At 54.3% G+C, this 19,892-nt stretch overlaps 8 protein-coding genes across 8 annotated transcripts; 4 read left to right on the plus strand and 4 right to left on the minus strand.

Moving 5' to 3' along the window:
* Positions 1 to 522: 522 nt before the first annotated feature.
* Positions 523 to 1,639, minus strand: SMAC4_07032 (uncharacterized protein). The gene is made up of 3 exons (XM_003349632.2): positions 1,491 to 1,639; positions 1,006 to 1,400; positions 523 to 942 (listed from the first exon to the last, which is right to left on the minus strand). Exons 1-3 carry the CDS (start codon positions 1,528 to 1,530, stop codon positions 832 to 834), a joined length of 546 nt encoding a protein of 181 aa, XP_003349680.1. The 5' UTR covers positions 1,531 to 1,639; the 3' UTR covers positions 523 to 831.
* A 354-nt stretch (positions 1,640 to 1,993) lies between these two features.
* SMAC4_07033 (uncharacterized protein) lies at positions 1,994 to 5,064 on the plus strand. The gene has a single exon (XM_003349633.2). It carries the CDS (start codon positions 2,294 to 2,296, stop codon positions 4,562 to 4,564), a length of 2,271 nt encoding a protein of 756 aa, XP_003349681.2. The 5' UTR covers positions 1,994 to 2,293; the 3' UTR covers positions 4,565 to 5,064.
* Positions 5,065 to 7,796: 2,732 nt separating this feature from the next.
* On the plus strand, positions 7,797 to 9,547 carry SMAC4_07034 (uncharacterized protein). Its single transcript, XM_003349634.2, has 2 exons — positions 7,797 to 8,422; positions 8,545 to 9,547. Exons 1-2 carry the CDS (start codon positions 7,895 to 7,897, stop codon positions 9,025 to 9,027), a joined length of 1,011 nt encoding a protein of 336 aa, XP_003349682.2. The 5' UTR covers positions 7,797 to 7,894; the 3' UTR covers positions 9,028 to 9,547.
* A 265-nt stretch (positions 9,548 to 9,812) lies between these two features.
* SMAC4_07035 (uncharacterized protein) lies at positions 9,813 to 13,039 on the minus strand (the record flags this gene model as incomplete). Its single annotated transcript, XM_003349635.2, has 3 exons — positions 9,813 to 10,640; positions 10,797 to 12,745; positions 12,809 to 13,039. 3 exons carry the CDS (start codon positions 13,037 to 13,039, stop codon positions 9,947 to 9,949), a joined length of 2,874 nt encoding a protein of 957 aa, XP_003349683.1. The 3' UTR covers positions 9,813 to 9,946.
* Positions 13,040 to 13,735: 696 nt separating this feature from the next.
* On the plus strand, positions 13,736 to 14,717 carry SMAC4_07036 (uncharacterized protein; the record flags this gene model as incomplete). Its single annotated transcript, XM_024655838.2, has 2 exons — positions 13,736 to 13,971; positions 14,208 to 14,717. The coding sequence occupies 2 exons, from the start codon at positions 13,736 to 13,738 to the stop codon at positions 14,428 to 14,430; spliced, it is 459 nt and encodes a 152-aa protein (XP_024511662.2). The 3' UTR covers positions 14,431 to 14,717.
* Positions 14,718 to 14,937: 220 nt separating this feature from the next.
* On the minus strand, positions 14,938 to 16,776 carry SMAC4_07037 (uncharacterized protein). The gene is made up of 2 exons (XM_066090555.1): positions 15,948 to 16,776; positions 14,938 to 15,891 (listed from the first exon to the last, which is right to left on the minus strand). Exons 1-2 carry the CDS (start codon positions 16,497 to 16,499, stop codon positions 15,052 to 15,054), a joined length of 1,392 nt encoding a protein of 463 aa, XP_065946055.1. The 5' UTR covers positions 16,500 to 16,776; the 3' UTR covers positions 14,938 to 15,051.
* A 494-nt stretch (positions 16,777 to 17,270) lies between these two features.
* SMAC4_07038 (uncharacterized protein) lies at positions 17,271 to 18,152 on the minus strand (the record flags this gene model as incomplete). The annotated part of the gene is made up of 1 exon (XM_003349638.1): positions 17,271 to 18,152. One exon carries the CDS (start codon positions 18,150 to 18,152, stop codon positions 17,271 to 17,273), a length of 882 nt encoding a protein of 293 aa, XP_003349686.1.
* Positions 18,153 to 18,740: 588 nt separating this feature from the next.
* SMAC4_07039 (uncharacterized protein) lies at positions 18,741 to 19,645 on the plus strand (the record flags this gene model as incomplete). Its single annotated transcript, XM_003349639.1, has 2 exons — positions 18,741 to 19,565; positions 19,619 to 19,645. The coding sequence occupies 2 exons, from the start codon at positions 18,741 to 18,743 to the stop codon at positions 19,643 to 19,645; spliced, it is 852 nt and encodes a 283-aa protein (XP_003349687.1).
* Positions 19,646 to 19,892: the final 247 nt, after the last annotated feature.

Consider the following 19,892-nt stretch of genomic DNA (forward strand, 5'->3'; position numbering starts at 1 on the left):
TTTGGGGGGTTATACTACTACTGATATGTTAACTATTCTAGACAGTAAATGTCAGGTTTAAAGAGTCCTGGTCTCTACGTACGTAGAGGGCATGTTTGATTTCTGGACATGCCCTAAATAGATGTTTATGTCCACACTTGGCTTTAGGGTATTTTCAACTACGCGAGTGACCTATAAGTTAAACGCAGTACTTGTACATACCTGCGTCTAACCTATAGCTAGCGGCCGGACTGCATATTCTACGAAAGGTACCTACGAGTCAAAATCTAGGTACAGTATGGGGATGATTGACATGGCTTTACCATAGAGCATGCTCATCTTATGCGTTGTCGTATTGTGAAGAGGTACTGAATAAGGACACCTCAGGACTTCCATTTTCAAGTCACCCTCGATGGTTCTTCACTTCGCCATACCTAACAAGACCAATCGGATATGCCCTGCAGTTAGTTCAACAAGTCTTCTTCGGCTTCAGCGTCAGATACAGCCCCCCAGTTTGCTTTGCATAAAATCTTCACTGATTCCCAAATATCCGAATTGTCTTTTTGATAAACCAGGACGCCGTTATGGCCCTGAACCCAAAAATCCCATGTGACAAAATATCGTCTGAATCCAACATTGTCTAAAATGTAGTAGTGTAGCATGATCCCGGTGTACATGACCCAAACCCAGCCAAATATTCGTCGGCGAACCCGTCCGCCGTGGTATATAGGTAAAACGACAGAATATCCCTGAACGCCTGTCGCCCAGCCCATCCGCAACTTTTGATGCCCCTTTTGAATCCCAAGAAAATGACCAATCACCCATCCGTGAATCCCCAATGGAGTTAGTTGTTCACAGGATCTCCTCATCATCCTCCTGCATCGTCGGCGCAACAGCCGGTATCATGGTCGCAGCCATGAGGCTCTCGACGGCCGCATTCTCATCCATGCCCTCGACCTCGTCCTCCCAGTCGTCGCCGCCATCCTTGTCCATATCCTCATCGTCATCAGCATAGAACGCGCGCACAGCCTCGTCCTCGGCCTTCTTCTGCAGGTCGACCTTCTTCTCCTTCTTAGGGGGCTCCTTGCCGATCTCAGCTAGCGCAACCACGTTGACGTCGTCCCACGTGCGCTTGCGCGACTCGATCACCGCGGCCTTGCGCAAGCTCTTGGCCTTTTTCGTCGAGGTGCGGTCCATGATGGCCTCGGCGCGGTCCATGCTCTTCTCCTGCCTCTTGCGCATCTTGGACGACAGCTGCTTCTTCTTGGCCTTCTTGGTGATGCCGCTGCTGTGGTGGGCGGCCAGGACGGTCGGGCGCAGGTTGACAGATTCTTGAGGGGGGCGGACGCCCTTGAGGGACTTGTCGAGATCGATGCCGGGAGAGGTCTGGCGGCGGGCGGCGCGAGAGTGTTTGCGGACAGCTATGGAAAAGAGGGCAGGGTGGTGTTAGGTAAAGTCATTGTTGAAAGGCGAGACAGTGTTTGATTGTTTAAGGGTGTTGCATTACTTACGCGCCGCCTTGTTGCTCTTTCCAATGGTTCCCTTGGCCATTTTGTTTTAGTTTGACTGAGGATTCTTGTTGCAGGTTGAAGAATCTGTCAGTTCACAGCGAAGTGTCCGGTGATGTTTCGCGGAAAGAGACCCTTCAAACCCGTCGACCCTTCCAAGTGCAGTGGGGGCCTCTTTTCTGTGGAGGGGTGTGAAATTCGGATGTCACTTGGGAACTTTTTTTCGACTGCAGCACCAACTGAATGCCCCACGCGTTGCGCCAAGAATTCTCTGGTTGGACAAGTAAAGGCAGGAGTGCCTGGCCTTCAGTCCCGCATGGCCCACCAAAAAGGGACAAGGAGCTGGGGTAAAGCCCGAGCAGGCTCGAAAGAGGATAGCGCAACCTCACTTTAACCTGGCGGAAGTCACAAGCAAAAAGGTGTCTGTCAATTCTTTCCACTTGCTCCCCAAATTTCCAGCTGTTCATGCTCGCAGCAAAAGCAACAGTAACTGACTCTGACCTACCTACGTTAAGCATCCACCACTCCATCCCGTCCTTCGACAACACTCAAGTCAAAAGAGACGTTATCCTTGACACACCCAATCGCGGTTCGAGAATTCCAACAATCAGTTCCTGGAAACGTCATGGAAGCGGCTTGCACCCGATTTCGTCGCCAGCACTACCGTTTGTCAACTCTCTGAAGCGGCGGTTGAGGCACTGCGACATCGGAGCGTTCTACGCGACCATTCTGCCTTCTCCTAGCTTCACCGCCATCAACGACAGGAGCCTCCGAGGCCTCTCCCAGTATCGCTTTCCCAAGTAACTATGAATTCAGATACCAGACGCATACAAAACCACTACCCTCCGCGCGGCCCCCCCGGCCACCCCAAGAACTACTACCACGCCTACCCAGCTGATCGCCAACTCCGGGACTACATAACCAGCCCAACCATTATCGTATCCGTTATCCTCCTCTTCCTATCCGCCCTCTATCAGCTGTTATTCAGCGACCAGCACACTCGTACGCGCTTAAAAAACATCATCTGGGCCCGCGTGGTCGATATCATTCCCGCCACTTTACTCTTCAAAGTCGACGGCTTCCTCAACCCGCCGCTGTTCCCCAATCCTATGACGCCCGCAGAAATAGACGACTCGCACGAAGCCAAGAGCCAGGCTCTCGGGAGGATATTGGGTCTGGACAAGCCAGGAGGCGTCATGGAATCCGTTACTTCGGCTGGGCTTAAGGGCCTCAGCACCTTGTCCAGCGTCGGCTGGAGCTTCAACCAAAGCGCTTCAGATCGACCGGCAGGATTAGGAAACAACGACAACTCATGCTACCAGAACAGCATTCTCCAGGGCCTGGCTTCGCTCCAGGGCTTGCCCAAGTACCTTGCCCGGGTATCTGAAACCTACAGCGACGCCAAGTCGACGATGCCGACCACACAGGCAATGGCGGGCCTCATCGCAACACTCAACGACAAGGCCAACTATGGGCAATGTGTATGGCCACCCGGCGTACTCAAGAACATGAGCACGTGGCAGCAGCAAGATGCACAAGAGTACTTCTCCAAGTTGCTGGATCAAATCGACAGAGAGGTGGCCAAAGCTGCGGCAACCCACAAGAAGTCCTTGGCATTCGATCGCGATCAGCTGCAGGATGATGGTGCTAGCAGCCTCCACAGCGATGATAGCGGCTACCATAGCTCCGGTCAAAGTTCCTCTAAATCCGACGCACCCACGATCAAGAATCCGCTTGAGGGGCTTATGGCCCAGAGGGTAGTCTGTGTCAAGTGTAAGCACTTTGAAGGACTGGCTATGATTCCCTTCAACTGTTTGACTCTTAATCTCGGCTCTGGACAACTTGGGTACGACCTTTACGAGAGGCTGGACTACAATGCCCGTGTTGAGTTCATCGAAGGTGTGCACTGTCCCAAGTGCTCACTGCTCAAGATGCAGGAGAAGATCAAGGGTCTGATACAGATGCCCATGGTCGCAAATGATGAAACTAGAGTTTCGGAGTTTCGTGAGAGGCTAGCGGCGGTGGAAGAAGCACTCGAAGAAGATATGTTTGACGACAAGACGCTAGCTGAGAAATGCAAGGTTCCGGCTAAGCAGCGAGTCGAGTCGACCAAGACGAAGCAGACGGCAATCTCTCAGCCACCCAAGAGCTTGGTTATCCACATCAACCGATCAGTCTTTGACGAGAGGACCGGCTACATGTACAAAGACACTTCCGCCGTGAGGTTTCCCAGCATGCTGGATCTAGGACCTTGGTGCCTCGGAAGCGCGAAGAAGCGGGCTGATCTGGAAGGCGCAAACGGTATCCTTCCAAGCTCGACCAGCAACGGTGATCGAGCCGCGGAAGACGAGGAGAAATGGAATGTTGAGCCGACAGTCTCCATGGTGGCGGGCTCCCAACGCCCATCGACCCTGACTGGGCCACTATATGAGCTGCGTGCTGTTGTTACACACCAGGGCCGACATGATAATGGCCATTATGTTTGCTACAGGAAGCATTACATCAGCCCTCCCGAGAAGGAAAACCAGGCTGAGGTACCGCTACCACAGCTTGTTGCCGAGGATGAGGCTGCCGCTCCGCATATCCAGGCCCCGGACGAGAAATCAATTGTCGAGACAACTATTACGCACGAAGAAAGCGCCCCAAGCCCTGCCTCGGAAGATGAAGAGAAGACGCTCGTGAGTGATGCTGAAGAGGAAGCTACCTCGCAGTGGTGGCGACTAAGCGACACGGACGTCCTTAAAGTAGACGAAGAGAGCGTGCTTGAAAGGGGCGACGTCTTTATGCTATTCTACGAGTGTGTCGAACCGGAGATGGCACGGATACCGGAACGAGAACCCACGAGGACTCTATCTCCTCAAGCCGAGCTTGCCAATCACGTCGATGATCAGTCAGAGTCCGTTACGTTGGTTGGCTCAGAGAAGCCGGGGGATGTGGAGGTGGTTAAGTCCGAGGCTCCGAAGGCTGTAAAAGATGACCCAACAGCAAACGGAAAGGGGACACTTGAACCGCCGAAGACACCGGCCCATCAGACGGACCCAGCTACGGCGTCGGAGAGCATGGAAAAACTTGACTAGGACTCGGGCTACGAAAGCTCTGCTCCGATTTACTATTTGTCCCCCAGTCCTCTGAGCCGGCGGCATCATAAACGGGGTTACGGTAGCCTGAAGAGGACTGGCCCGAAGCATCATCACTTGAGGCGTCAATGTCCGAGACGTGTTTTTTCTGCATAGCGATACGGCGTTTAGGATGGAAATGAACAGGATGGCGAATGCCCAAGAGTCAAGTTGAGGGTTTATGGCTGCATTGGTATTGTGTTTTTGATAGTGCTCTTTAGACATTAGTTTTTGAATCTTGTTGCTGTCGGGAAAAGCCCAAGTGTAGTGTAAGCAGGCACGGAAGAGCAGGAAGCACAGCAGTACGATCAGCGATTTGATGTATTTGTTACGGTCAAGATAGACAGATTATTGTATCTACAAGTGCAGCCTCACCGCGTTCTGAGACGAGGCTATAAACATACTACAACCCTCCTTCCTGACTTGTGCGTCAGGGGTTCATCTCATGATTGTGAGCCCCTTGCTGCGAACGACGCCCGGGTACATCGATAATTCCCGAACTGGTGGAGTGTGTATTGTTCGATGGACCAGACCTACGAAGCAATAAGCCAATAGGATCCTTCAAAGCCTATCGACACGCTTTCGTCGGGTCAGTCTATGCACGTCAAAATGTCAAGCTGTCAGGTGCGGTAAGTGCATATGACAGACGTGGTTCGAAGTCGAAGTTTAACCGTGATCAACTTATGGAAGTCAATATTCTAATGATAGGCAAGAGAGGAGACCTTAATGTCTTGACCAAGACCTTTGTAGCCCTCAAATTTTGGAATGGCTTCAGAACAGAACGTGCAAGGACAAAATTAACGGGACAAGACTTGGAACACATGGATCATCCACTGCCCCACCACGGCCACTGATCACAGTCTTTCTTGGCTGCCTGTTGGTCCATAGGGCTGTAACCTTGCAAGTTGCAGGACTTCAACTTGCTTGTCAAGTCCGCGGAGGTCGAATGTCATCATTGATTTTCCTAACCCTCGTTTTTTGTCAGAAAGGGGAAGCAATTCAATCGGCACGGTACCGGCCCGTCAGCCCCTCACCAGCCACTGCTCCGAGTATGTACAAGATGTGTACCTCACATACAGTACGCATCTCACCCACCGTTAGGGCACACAAGACCAATCTACTGGGGCGTTGCACTGACCGTGACACCGGAAAGAGATTCGGTTTTTTGAGTTTACCGTTCACAATCCATAGTTCACACCCGCAGCCCGACGGATTTTAGTGTACTGACACAGGACGAATCAGGCACGGGAGCGATTTGAGTTGAGTTGACCAGGGATGCCCGGTTTAACCAATGATCTGCTGTCTTGGCCTTTGTAAAAACTCACGTCAAGCCTGGACCCCAATTCCCCGTCCCCTGCCAGGATTCCATCCAGTTGGTTCTGCCCCTGGCGCTGAGGCTGTTCCATCTTTGCTGCCTGCTGTGTTGAGTGCTTGCTGCCACGATCCGGGCCATCGCTGTCACTGTCAGTCGGCGTTTCCCCCAGCATTTGACAAATCTATCATCCCGTCATCAATCACACATCCGTTCATCCCGTCTCTGTTCTCACCTGTCAACCTCGGGCCCTCCCTCCACCACCCGGGTATCCGTTCGTTCCTCATCAGTCGTTATCCATCGTTATATCGGCAGTCGGCATAGCCTTATCGTTCTCGAAGCAAGCAAACGGAACCGGCATCATCATCAACAGCGCTTTCGGCGGAAGAAGAACACCAGTCTCATCTTGAAACAAAAAGTACCTCTTCACTTCTCACCAGGCCCCAAGCAATCAATCTCAACGCACATACTCCCAAGCCTCTTTTCCAATTGGACGCTTTCTGTTGGGGGCCAGAGCTTCGATAAGCTTACTTTGCGCCAGTAGCTTGGCCTCGGCAAGGCCAGGTATTGGTAGTGTACAGGGCACAGGGGAGGAAGAAGTCGAAGAAAAGAAAAGAAAAGAAAAGGGAAAAAAAGGGATCCAGGAACAGACCGTTTTGGGACTGTGTGTGTGTGGACTCTGTGGATTGTGGACTGCATTGCGAAAGTGAGACCCTGCGTCAAACAGCGAAGCTTGTAGCCCATTTCTTTGCGGACCACCACGGCACAACACACACACACTGCACTCTCACTCGCCCATTCAGCTGTCCTCTGGCTCGCTCACCCTCCTCCATTCCCCGTTCCCGTCTCATTCTGGAGCGTGTCTCTCGCTGAGAACGAAAAAAGACAGAAGCCAAACACAGTTTCAGTGCCACAGTGTCTGTCTCGTCTACACTCAGCCCAGTCTTCTTTTTGGGCCAAACCCTTTCCGAACCTCTGCGGCACCTTAACGGCACAGCAACGGCTAGGCTAGCCCTCCAGCAAGAAGACACTTCCAGCTGCTCCTCCTCCTCCCGTTCTTTCTTCTTGTCCCTTTCCTCTCTGCAGGTTGGGATTTGTTCAGCCTCCTCCAACTAGTCCCCTCCTTCTTTAGGGGCCCTTCTTTGACCAAGGGGGTGTTTGCGCGCGCTTCAGCCTGTGTGCGACTCGCTTTTTCTTTTCGATACCTCTTGTCAGGGACCACGGTCGCTTGTCCACTCGATTCACCGGCGGCACTACCGATCACCCGGAACTTAAGCTTTTCTTGGCTTTGATCTTTTGGATTCCTCGGGATATCGCCCTGACTTGAGCCGTTCGCAACAAAGCGGTCGTTCGGGTTGCGTCTGTGTTTGGACTTGTGGTTCACGATCAGATACACGATACACATCAACTCACCATCACTCGCTCTGTAGACATACTAATCCGTCCGAGGTGGCCATCACTGACCTTGCTCTGACCCTCGTTAATACCTATTATCTCCACCTTTCGTTCATCAACAACCCAGTCGTCGATCATCATGGCCGACGATATCGAGACCCAGGCTGAGAAGGCTCAACCGGTGACCCGGTCCATTCATCCAATCTTTTATATCGCGTAAGGATCCTGCCTTCCACGCCTTCCCAGGGGGCGCGCTGTTGACCACTTGACCTTTTGGCAGGAGTTGGATATTCTTCTCTAATCTCACCATTCTTTTCAACAAGTGGTTGCTTGACCCAGACAGGTTCAGTGAGTACACATGTCCTTACACATGTACGCGTCTTGCCGAACTATACTGACTCTTATAACTGATAGGTTATCGTATGTTCATCAAATATCTGTCCCTGCTTTCACTCACCATAGCCAACTAACCATGAAACCTCGCAGCCACTATCCTAACATGTTGGCATCTCATCTTCGCAACCATCGCCACCCAGCTTCTCGCCAGGACAACCACCCTCCTCGATGGCCGCAAGAACGTCAAGATGACGGGCCGCCTCTACCTGCGCGCCATCGTCCCCATCGGCTTCCTCTTCAGCGGCAGTCTCGTCTGCAGCAACATCGTCTACCTCTACCTCAGCGTCGCCTTCATCCAGATGCTCAAGGCCGCCGCGCCCGTTGCCGTCCTGCTGACCGCCTGGGTCTGGGGCGTTGAGCAGCCGTCGCAGTCGAAGCTGATCAACGTGCTGTTAATCGTCTTTGGTGTCGGACTTGCCAGCTTCGGCGAGATCGCTTTCTCGCTCAAGGGTTTCCTCTACCAGCTCGGTGGAATCGTGTTCGAGGCCATGCGCCTCATCATGATCCAGGTTCTGCTTAAGGGCGACGGCCAGAAGATGGACCCGCTCGTTAGTCTGTACTACTTTGCGCCCGTCTGCGCTTCCATGAATTTTCTGGTTGCGCTGGTCACTGAGGTCCCCTCCTTCCGTATTGCCGACCTTTACAACACGGGCCTTTGGTGTCTCCTCTTGAACGCTGTGGTGGCGTTCATGTTGAATATCAGCAGTGTCTGCCTTGTACGTTTCTTTCTTTCTTGCTTCTCTCTCCCCCCCCCCCCCCCCCCCCCCCTTTCCCTGTTCTTGTTCCCCCATTCATAGCCTGTCCTGTCCACTAACAAAAACCACACAAAACCGTCTAGATCGGCAAAACCTCCGGCCTAGTAATGACCCTCACCGGCATCCTCAAGAACATCCTCCTCGTCGGCGCCTCCGTCATGATCTGGCAGACCTCCATCACCCCGCTGCAGTTCCTCGGCTACGCCATCGCGCTCGCCGGACTCGTCTACTACTCCCTCGGCCGCGACCAGATCGTCGAGATCGCCACCCAGCTGTGGACCTTCCTTCGCAACGTATGGGAGAACTCGCCAGTTTATTCGTCTGTCTCTTCGTCATCAGAAGAAGGAAATGGTCAACAAGGACAAGGAGGAGGCTTGCCGTCGGCGGTTCGAAGAGCGCTGTTAATGGGACTAGGCGTTATGATTGTCGTCATCTTGGCGGCTGGGTATATCTATAGCGGGGTTGACCCAAGTGGTGGCGATGGTGGTGCGGTGGGTGTCGCCAGGCCGCTTGGGGGTGGTGGGGACGCGAGTGGTGTTAAGCCTCCTGTCCAGGTGGCTTCATGATTCATGATTCGGGGGCAAGAGCACGGTGATGGATGGATGGATGGATGGATGGATGGGGAGATGGCCTGCTTGAACACAGCCACAACGAAAAACAAAATGACGAAAGACGGAAAGACGAAAGGATTTAAGAAACGACCGGTTTAATCGATGGAACGAAACGATTTGAAAGGGAAAAAGAACTGAAACGCCTCGAGATATCCATCCATCCAATGCCTCCTCCGTTCTGTCTATCTATCAACGAACAAGACAGATATTGTACACGGCCAGCCGGAACTACGAAAAAAGGAGTGTCTAATACTAGGGAGGTGGATTTGGAAAAAGGATTTGGGCTGGATACTCATGATATAACAACACGACGAAATACCACAAATACAACCAACCAAGGACCGAACGGAACCGGCTAGTGCTAATAAATATATGCTGTATCACCACTACTGTTTCTGGATGATCTTGAACTGGGGAGAAGTGAATTTAGATATATTTAGAGTAGGATGGTGGCTTTGGACGTTAAACGATTTTGTTGTATTATTGTTGATTTAATACATACTACAACGACACGGCATCTACCTAACTTGTTTGGATTCTGGACTGGTTGTTACTGGTTGACACACTTGCTACTACCATATAGTAGCTACACTCTGCGACAGGAAGCCGTCATAAATACATGATATAGGTAGGTAGGGGTGGGTGGTGATAGTCTTGATACACAGTGATGGATACAATTACTTTCTTGAGCGCATGATGCGTCATGCTTGTATTTGTTGGTTTTGGGTTTGGTTTGCCAAAGTGACTTCTGTATTATCGATTGACTATCTACCAACCTGATAATAACACGACTGACTAAGTTATATCTATCTGCCTCTCTTTCTTGCCATCTTGGGGATTCACCAGAAGTCAGAAGTCAGTAACCTAGACGTCCCTACCGTCTTTGACTACGACTCCTATCCCGTCTCCCTCTTCCGCCCGCTCGATCTCCACCACGATCCCTATCGCGGTCGCGGTCGCGGTCACGTCTGGAAGCCGACAGACTCCTGTCCCGCCTTGTGCTATGATGATGACTGTTACGGCGAAGATCCCCTCCTCGGTCCCTGTCACGATCCCTATCGCGACTCCTGTCCCGTCGACTGTCACGACTCCTCTCGCGCCTGCTGTCCCGGTCGCGGTGACGGTCGCTACGGTCTCGACTCCTAGATCGGCTACGACGCCGGACTATCGAGCTTCGACGGCGATCGTCTCGCGTGTCGCGGTCTCTGTCCCGCTCACGATCTCTATCACGATCACGATCGCGGTCCCGGTCCCGGTCCCGGTCGCGACGGTCCCTATCCCTATCCCTCTCTCCCCTCTCATCGCGGCCTCGGTCACCATCATAGCGATCCGGGCCCGGACGAGGTTTGTCCCGGTCTCTTTCTCTCCCCCTTTCGCGTTCTCTATCGCGTTCACGTTCGCGCTCCTCCCTGGCTTCCCTGGCCTCTCTGTCCCTCTCCCGATCCCGCTCGGCAACAACCCTGGCAGCAGTGGAGGGGACATAGCGGTTATCGGAGTCGATCAGCGGCGCTTCACGCTCACGTTCACGCTCGCGCTCGCGATCACCACCACGGTTATTATGGTCGCGGCTGTTGTTGTTGTTATTGTTGTTGTTGTTGTTGTTGTTGTTGTTGTTGTTGTTGTTGTTGTTGTTGTTGTTGTTGTTGTTGTTGTTGTTGTCTCTGTTATCCCGGATGTCTCGGGGAGTGTCCCTGGCGTCTCGTCTCCGCTTGAGATCGGGCGACCGGTCACCACCTCCGTTGGTGCTACCGAGGGGTGTGCCATTACCGGCTCCGATTCGCTTGTCGTCGATTCCGGGGATGGGCATGCCCTTCGCGCGGGCTTGCTTCTGTGCTGCTAGGTAGGCTTTTGCCTCCTGTTCGCGCTTCTTCACTTCTGCTTGTTTCCAAGCTTCCTTTTCATCGCGGTCGAGGTGGGAAGGAGGGCGAGGTGCGGTTGAGGCTATGGAGAGTGGGGTTGTGATCATGGGCACGGTGATTGTTGACGTGCCGGTGGTGGTAGGGCCGCCTGGGGTGGGTGGTGCTACTCGTGCGCTAGGAGTAGGAGCAATGGCCGTCTCTTTGGTGATGGTAATACTAGGGCTCTTGGGAATTTGTGTGGCTGCAGGAGCAGTGGTATCCTTTTCAGCTTCTCGTCGCTCACGCGAACGGGAGCGACTTCTTGCTCGCCTGTCCCGATCCGCTGTCCTTAAGCGAGACCGCGAACGATCCCGGCGATCGACTCTAGGTCGTGGAGAGCGACTCCTCTCACGACCATCTCGTGTAGTGCGTGAACGGCTTCTGGCCCGCCTGGTGTCGTCTCTCCTGTCGGTGATCCTCGCTCGTGAGCGGCTTCTGTCACGACGGTCTGCCGCCCTCCGTCGAGAGCGGCTCCGATCTCTGGCATGCTCATCTCGTCGATCGTCTCGGCGATCCAGTCTGGGACGCGAACGGCTACGCTCTCTCCGATCACGAAGACGGGAGCGACTATGTTCTCGCTTGTGTGAACGGCTTCGCTCGGTACGCCGCGAGGGCGGGGAGGCTGACCTGTCGTCTTTCCGCTTCCGGTCGTCGTCACGATCTCTGTCTTTCTCGACTTCCCTGTCCTTCTCCTTCTCCTTCTCTTTGCCACGATGTCCGCGAGCCCCTAGAGAAGGGCTCTTGCTTCTTCGCGAATCGACCCGAGTGGCGGCTTCCTTGGGTTCCTTGACATCCTTGATGTCAACTGTCTCCTTAGGTTCAATGACCTCCTTTGTCTCCTCAGTGACTCCTGGTTTGCTCGCAACATCTGCTGTCTTCCTGACCTCAGATACCTTTGGTGATGCTCGGCGGATTGGATCGATTGCAGATGCTGGCTTCGTTCGTCTAGGTGGCGGTGCGAGAGTGGTGTCAACCTCCAGCTCAGGTTGTTTCGCAGCTACACGCTTGCTCTCGCGCAAAAGATCGGCCAACGCCTCTTGTTCCAGGCGTTCATTATCCTCCTTGGAGAGTTGCGTCTTCACATCCTCGGGGCGGCCATGGTCATTCCTGCCCTTGGCGTCCCTACTAGGGCGCCTGTCCCGGCCTCTTGACCTATCCCTAGACCTTACCCGACCTCTGTCTCTGTCGCGATCACGATCACGGTCTCTGTGACGATCACGATCCCTGCTGCGATTTCGATCCCTCTCCCTGTGGCGGCGCTCACGGCTGAGCTCCCTTTCCCGTTCACGTTGTTCTCGTCGTGCGCGCCGCTCTTCACGCTCCTTTTCCCTGATGGCGTCTTCCTCGAGCTGCTTCTTCCTCCGTTCTTCCCGCCGTTTCTGCTCTTCTTTTTCCTTGATCTCACGCTCGAGTCTGCGCTTTTTCTCCTCCACCAGTCGGAGTTCTTCACGCACACGTTCCCTCTCTGCACGGCGCGTGGCAGTCTCAGCAGCATATTCTTCGTCCGTCTTGGAGCCGCGGATACGCTCTTCTTCGGCCGCCTCGTCGCCTATCTCTGCACGTCGGAGCTCACGAAGATGTGCCTCTAGTGCGTCGGTATCGATCAGACTCTCGATTACAGCCTGTGCCTTCTGGTAGACTTCGTTCCGGTCGAGGGCGCCGTCGATGAGGGCCGCTGCTTTGCCGCGGTCGAGTGTAAGCAGTTGTAGGGGGTTCCGCTCGACTTCTTGCTCGGCTACTTGGAGTATTTGTTTGACGATCTCGGATTCGTGGTCCTACAGAGCGATTGTGTCAGATATTATGGGGCCATGAGCTGAACACGCTGTGGGAAGACCTACACTAGCGAACTTCTCCCAGACCTGTTTTCGAATAGCATCATATCCGCCCTTTTTCTTGAAGCTGTGAGCTAACCCTTCAATTGCAGATCGTGTGGCCGAAGTGAGCGGTAGGTCAGACGCCTTGAAATTCCTGACGACGATTGGGACACTGATCGGGTTCGGCGTAGCCTCCTGAGTCTCCGCGCCCGAGGCAGCAGGAGCCGACGGCGAGGGATGGATGGCGGTCGACATGGTCAGGCCAGCGGCGGTACCACTTGAGGTTGGAAGAAGTGTGCGCAACAGATCCCTCAGCCAGTAGTGAGGTTATATATAAAGGCCACGGGTACGCAGAATGGTTGCGCAAGTGAAGAGTGTGACCGAACCTTAACACCTCATTGCTGTAAACCTGAGTCGGCGGGGTGCCGGGGCAGTTGACGGTAGCGCAGGTCAGGCAGCGTAATCGGCGGATGAAGGCAGGAGAAGGTTCAGTTCATTTCGTGCCGGCTTGCTAAATGATGGATAACTCCTAGTCGAATATTGTCGGTTTGAAGGATTGGACCTCAAATTCGGGGGAATTGTCGGCTTGTTCGTCTCTAGATTTGGCGGTAGAGTCCTCGGTGAGGTGTAGAGGTATGAAATGATAGTGTAAAGGAAACGCGATGGTGCAGGCAGGGGATTGAGGCGCGTTGCGGTAAAGTTGCTGGACCAGAAAGTTTCAGTGGGGGTCCTGCTACCGGCGATCAGGGAGCCACGGGGCCAAGCCTGGGGCCGGCAGGTGCAGTGAACAGGGGGTGTCGTGCCTGGACTCGGGCAACCCTTTCCCTGGACCGCTGCGGCGCTGCCGTCCTCGATTGAGTCAAATCGATTCAAGGTTGCGGCACGAGCCAGCGGGCGGAAATTTATCTAATACTCTATCTAGGGTTAGGGTCGAAGCTTCAATATCCTTGGATGGAGCAGTCCGACCTTCAGACGAGCTCGCGGGGCGCACGAGCCTCAGACACAGCACTGTACGTCGTCCAAGATACGAACCACCATCGCGAACATCGTCACCTTGCGCCTTCAACCCACGTCGTCGTCAATCTTGCCCATACAAAAGTCGCTGCTCGAGGGGCACATTATACCGCTGAGGTCGCGGTTTCAAAAGCACAAAATGGTTCACAGAATGGTCTTTTGGGCCGGCTTCGGTACGTTGCTCCGCTCTCTGCTCTCTCCATCGCATGGGAAATGGAGGACATGATTCATGAACCACCACCCACCCGCACCAATCCACCATCAATTGTGTACTCCACATGCTGTTTGTCAACAAACACCCATAATCCCAGTCTCTCTCCCTCCCTGCCTCCCTCTCCCATACCTTCATATACTGTAGAGATGTCCATCATAGCTAACCGTCGCCCTCCTTCTTCCTCCCCATCTACAGGCTTGGCCACCCGCGCCTGGCAACTGGGCATCGAGCGACGACCCATCCTCGGCAAGCAAACCCTCTGGGGCTACCCCGTCTTCGCAGCCATCGGCGCCAGCTTCGGCTACTGGGTTCAGGGCGTGGACGAGCGACAGCAGGCCATGCTCCAGGAGCGCAAGCAGGCCATTCTCGACAAGAGGGCGCGGAGGGCGGCGAGGCAACAGGAGGCTGGCCAGGGTGAACCCAAGGCGGCGGCGCATTAAGGAAACGGTTGACTGTTACGGACATCTTCACAAGTTCCCGGTAAAACGGCACGGGAGCGAACCGGGGGGGGGGGGAGACAACCGACTGACTTCCATGGACGCTTTGCTGGTATGGGAAGGGGAAAGTCTGAGAAACGGACCTTATGGAAACAACAGTACATACACATGGGGGATGGAAAGGGAACCCACAGAACCTACCTACACAGCACGTCTATCATCGAAGATAGTGAGAACATATAAACATCAATGCTACAGGCAGACACAGCAAGCCGAGTTCGATGTTGGGAGAGAGGAAGACATTGTTTGGCAATGGAGTCCATTTGAATTAAATGCTCTCTCTGATTTCCCTTCCCGTTTTGGCCTTTCCCTTTCCCTCAAATTTTCTCTCCCTCCGCATTTCTTACCGCTTCAGATGATCTTCTTCGCCGCATACTATGCGGTCTTGGTGAAGCCTCTTTAAGATCCAGGTATCTCTCTCTGTCTACCTACTCTAGCTTTCTGTCTAGCTGGCGCGCCACCACCAGCATATATGAACCCATGTATCTTTCTACATGCTTTCCTTCATCTCGCCGTCCACTCTCACATATACTTTTTGCCGTTTAAGCAATAGTAGGGTCCTCCCGCTTTCTCAACAGTGTCAAGATAGCCTGCGCCGGGGCAAAATCCGTACCGCTCTCGAACTCGGTAATGACACCGGTAATGTACTTGCTGTGCGTGGTATCAAACATCAGCCGGAACGACTCAGCCGAGCATCGCTCGGGGTCAATCTCGTTGTAGGTGAGCGAGTCCACCGAGACACGCTCGCGGTCAAAGTTGATAGTCTCGCAGAGGGCCACCACCTTGACGTTAGCGGCCGAAGCGGCCATGGCAACATCAGCAGTACCCGCGGGAGCGAGCAAAGATCCGTTGGCGAAGATGGCCTCGGTGCCGAGCAGCACGTTGCTCGCCCGCTCGAGGTGCACCCGCAGGCCGCCGAGGTTGGGCGAGTAGAAGACGGGGATGCCGGCCTGCTGTAGCGTCTTGGCGAGCTCCTTGCCGCCCTGGTCGTACGGGTCGTCGATGATGGAGACGGCGAAGTTTTTCCCGTTAGACTTGGCCCGCAAGATGGTCTTCTCTACCAGCCGGTGGCGGCCGTACGTGAGAACAACGCCATCCTCGTCGATCAGCTCAGCGGCGTTTTTGGAAATGACCACCTCGGCCAGGGTGATGCGCTCGTTGATGAAGATGTCGATAAACTCGAGAAGAGACTCCTTCGCCTCGTCCTCGGGCGTGTCGATGTCGAACTTGTTAACCTGGGACTTGAGGAAGCGGATGGCGTTACCCATGGAAAAGGACATGGGACGGCACTCGGTCAAGTACTCGATCTGGGGGTTCAGCACATGGGGGACAAAGTGACGAGAAAGTGAGTTGCCCTTCGGTGTTTCGTAAGACTCAATAACCTATCGTATGTCTTGTCAGTGTCCTGTCCACAGAGTCTGAGAATGAGGTTGCCAACCTTCTTGAACGCCAACAGGGTTGCCTCCAGCCTGGCAATGCTGTCCTTAAGAGCAAAAGTAGCCATCTGCTGGCCGACCGCCAATACGGCAGGGTGCACGTCCTTGTGCGCCTGCGAAGTCTGTATCCGCTTGGCCATGGGCACATGGCTAAAGCACTCGGGAATGCTACTCCTCGGATCCTCCTTGATGACGGCAGCCATCGAAGGCCGCCTTCCACCCACGGACGGCCTGCGGCCGGGAACAGACTTGCCCTGCTGCTGAGAGCCCGATTGGCCGCCCTCCTGCTTTCCACCCTTGCTGCCCTTGCCTCCCTTCGCATCTGCTGCCGCGGCCGCTGGTGGGGCTTCCTTCACCTCCTTCGCCTTTGCCCGTCGTGCTGCCTTCTCGGCCTTGGCCCTGGCTTTTAGCTGAGCGGGAGTGAGCTTCTGTTCGCCGGCGGCGTCTCCTCCGGTAGTGGGTGTGTCTTTGGCGGCAGCGGGCTTAGCCTGTTGCTTCCCCTTCTCCTGTGGTGCGGGAGCCTCAGCGGGAGCCCCAGTCGCTTCGGTAGCCATTTGTTGTATGAGATGCGATGTGCTTGGCGAAGTTGTCGCAAATGTTGTTTAAGACCAATGGGATCCGATTGGGTGAAGGTGAGGTGCGTCCCAAAATTTGCGTCGCGTTTCGACGAGTTAGGTGAGGACTCGAGTGACTGAAAATGAACAGCCGAGTTATCGCTTTGAGATGCAAAAACGGTATTGATGAGCAGGGAGAGGCTAATGGTAGTCTCCCTTTTCACTTTTTTGTTGTGTTGGCACAATGCTAATTCTCAAAGTGCTCAGTGCAGGATCATCAGCCAGATTCTGAACTGAGTCACGGATGCGATCAAGAGGTCGTACCACCAAAAACAACACCCCGCGCCCCGCTTTTCGTACACTGTCAGCCAACCAGGAGTTACAGATTCCGTCCAAGGTTGCCCAACGTCACTCAAAGATTCGGCCAGGACTTAAACTTCCATGGTTACAGTTTACTATGTGAAACTTCTAAATCTCTTCGATGTGGTTACAATCCCATTGTGTCCATGGCAAACCGTAAACATACAAGCTATAGGTAGGATGTTCCATTGCTCGAGGACCACTCACGTCCATCGAATTGACCGGCAAGGAGTGTTTTTATGCGAGGCGTCGGACCTCATTCCCGCCCTGCATCTATAACTATTAGGTACACATATGGTACAAGCATACATATCTACATATTGTCGAGAAAGCCGCGCTTTGAAAGCGACATGCTCCCCCCACTCGCACAACTTCTAAACAACTTGAACCAACGACCGCCTGAAATGGCGCTTATTCATCCTCCTTCTCCTCCTTTTCCTCATTCTGCTCCTCCTCAGCCGCCGCATTCTCCTTCTCCTTCTTGGGTGTAGGGCCCTGGAAGACCATCCGCACCACCTTTCCAAGCTCACCTTCCATGGCCTTCACCTCCTGAACCTTTGGCACCTCGGCAACCGCCTCCCTGATCAAGCGCACAACTTCCTTGCACTCCTCGCCCGTCGCCTGCTTAGTTTTCTGTCCCTTGGCCTTCTTCTGCAGCAGCATGACCTCCACCCTGTGTCCCTTCTGCAGGAACTTCTGGAGCTGTCGCGTGCGGAATCCCAAATCGTGCGCCGCAATCGCCCAGTTGATCTCCAGCTCCTTCTTGGTCACTTGCTTTTTGCGCTCCTCCTTAGCCTTGGCCTTCTGGGCCTCTGCCTCGGCGCGGCGGTCGATGATGACGCACACGGGCCACTCGGGCAGGTCGGGGTTTTTGGGGACCTCCGGGTCGCCGGGCTTGGGCCTGGGCGGCTGCCACACCATCGCCAAGCTGTAACGTTCGCGGTCCAGCCGGCTGATGATGTCCGCTGGCCGTTGCTTTCCTGAGAGATTGCCGTCCAGGCCACGCAGGTGTACAAAGGGTACTTTAATCGCGAGATCGCGCGGTAGGTTCTCCTGCTGTGCGTTCGACTTTGCCTTGCGCATTCCAAAGAATTTCGCTTTCGCCTGGAGAGAGCTTTGGGTCGAGAACGCGCATCGTGTCTGGTTGTTGAGGACGGCAGCAGTCGCGGCGGCAACTGAGAGGCGAGGGAGTAGGACTGTCTGGAGCAGCAGGGGTGCTGGAGCGGACGCGCTGTCGAGGAACACCCTCCGGAGGGCAGCTGCGGAATTGTAAAGGCACGGGGAGGCTCTCATGATCGGATCCGGTTGTTGGGCTTGTCGGGTGGGAATTTGCACCGAGGTTGAGGAACTCGAGGAAGGGCTAAGACGGTGGAAGAAAGGTGAAAGATGTCGTCGCGGGGAAAGAAGAAGAGGCTCTGTGGCAGTTGACGAGTCTAAACCAGAAACACTCTGGGCCGCGGAGCTGATGATGCAGATCCGGAGCCTTTGGGCCAACCACAAAGCTCCAATTCAAAGCTCCCCTGTAAGGTGCACGGGCACCCGATGAAGCCCCACATTTCCGCAAGCTTCCTCCACACCACGAACCGTCTTCGGCCCCACGATCCGGTCGGCCGCCAGCGCTTTGCATATCGCATTCATGATTCCGGGGGATTGAGAGTCTCAACATCCGCGTCGACATTCTCATCGGAAGGCCAAGATCATGAGCTATAGTTGTAACTCTGCATACTGGACAGCTCTTACCTCTAAGCTCACTCACGACTCATCCGATTCACCTCGAATCCCGTGAAACCTCTCAGAGCCATACACGGCTCCAAGTCGTCATCAATCTTCACATCCCGTCTCGTTCATCGGCCCAGGTCACATCCATACACCTAAACACCGATGCCGCCCTCAATACGACCGCCCACCCGGGCTTCCTCCTCACTCCTCTCCCTCCTCGCCGGTCCAACATTACGCACCTCAACCTCCTCACAAGCCACATGCCGACTCACCTTCCAACGACGGACAATTTCCCAAACATTATCCAGGAGACACGATGTCGTCGTCGACACAGCAAGAACGCCACCTCCCAATCACGGCCCAACAGTCGCCGGGTCCGGGATAGACTATAATTCACCTCCATTATCTTCATCCTCCTCCCAGCAACAACAACAACAACAACAACAACAACAACAACAACACCATCAACATTCCATACCACCACCACCACCACCACCCCCTCCCGCCGCAGGGGGGCTCTTCTCCAAAATCCTCCACTTCCTCCGCACCCACCCCCTAACCCTCTCCATCTCCCGCCTCCTCACTCACCTCGACAACCTCCTAGGCCGCCCCTCTTCCCGCCTCCTCTCGCACCCCTTCCACGTGCTCTTCTCCACCTTGAAGCTCCTCGCCTTCACCCATTTATTTCTCGAGCACGTGCTATCCATGGCTCCGGCCTCCGGGCCGTCCATGCTACCCACCTTCGAGGTAGTCGGGGAATGGCTTGTAGTTTCGCGGTTCCATAAATATGGAAATTCGGTGAAAGTGGGCGACTTGGTGGTTTACCAGATCCCTATCAGTACGAGTGGGGAGTTGGGGGTGAAGAGGATCATGGGGATGCCTGGGGATTATGTGCTTGTTGACACGCCTGTGCCGGGGGGAGGGACGGTGGAGGGGGAGGTCTTGGGGGAGAGGCGGGGGGGTGATGGGGATGATATCATGATTCAGGTACGTTTGATTGGTTGTTTGGTTGATGATGGTGATGGTGATCCCGGGTGCAGCGGGGAAGGAGCATAATGTGCAAGTGATCCATCGCTAACAAATTTTGGGGAATGATTTAGGTACCCGAAGGTCACTGTTGGTTGGTTGGAGATAACTTGACGGCCTCGCGAGATTCGAGGACGTTTGGGCCTGTGCCGCTGGCTCTGATCAGGGGCAAAGTGTTTGCCAAGACTCAGTCGAATTGGCTCCCCAAGTTGATAAGAAACCCTTTGGAAAGGGTAGAGCTTGAGGATGTGATGGCTTGACGAGATACCCATACGCAAAGGAGAATAG

Source organism: Sordaria macrospora, chromosome 2, assembly GCF_033870435.1.
Source record: "Sordaria macrospora chromosome 2, complete sequence".
Lineage (NCBI taxonomy): Eukaryota > Fungi > Ascomycota > Sordariomycetes > Sordariales > Sordariaceae > Sordaria > Sordaria macrospora.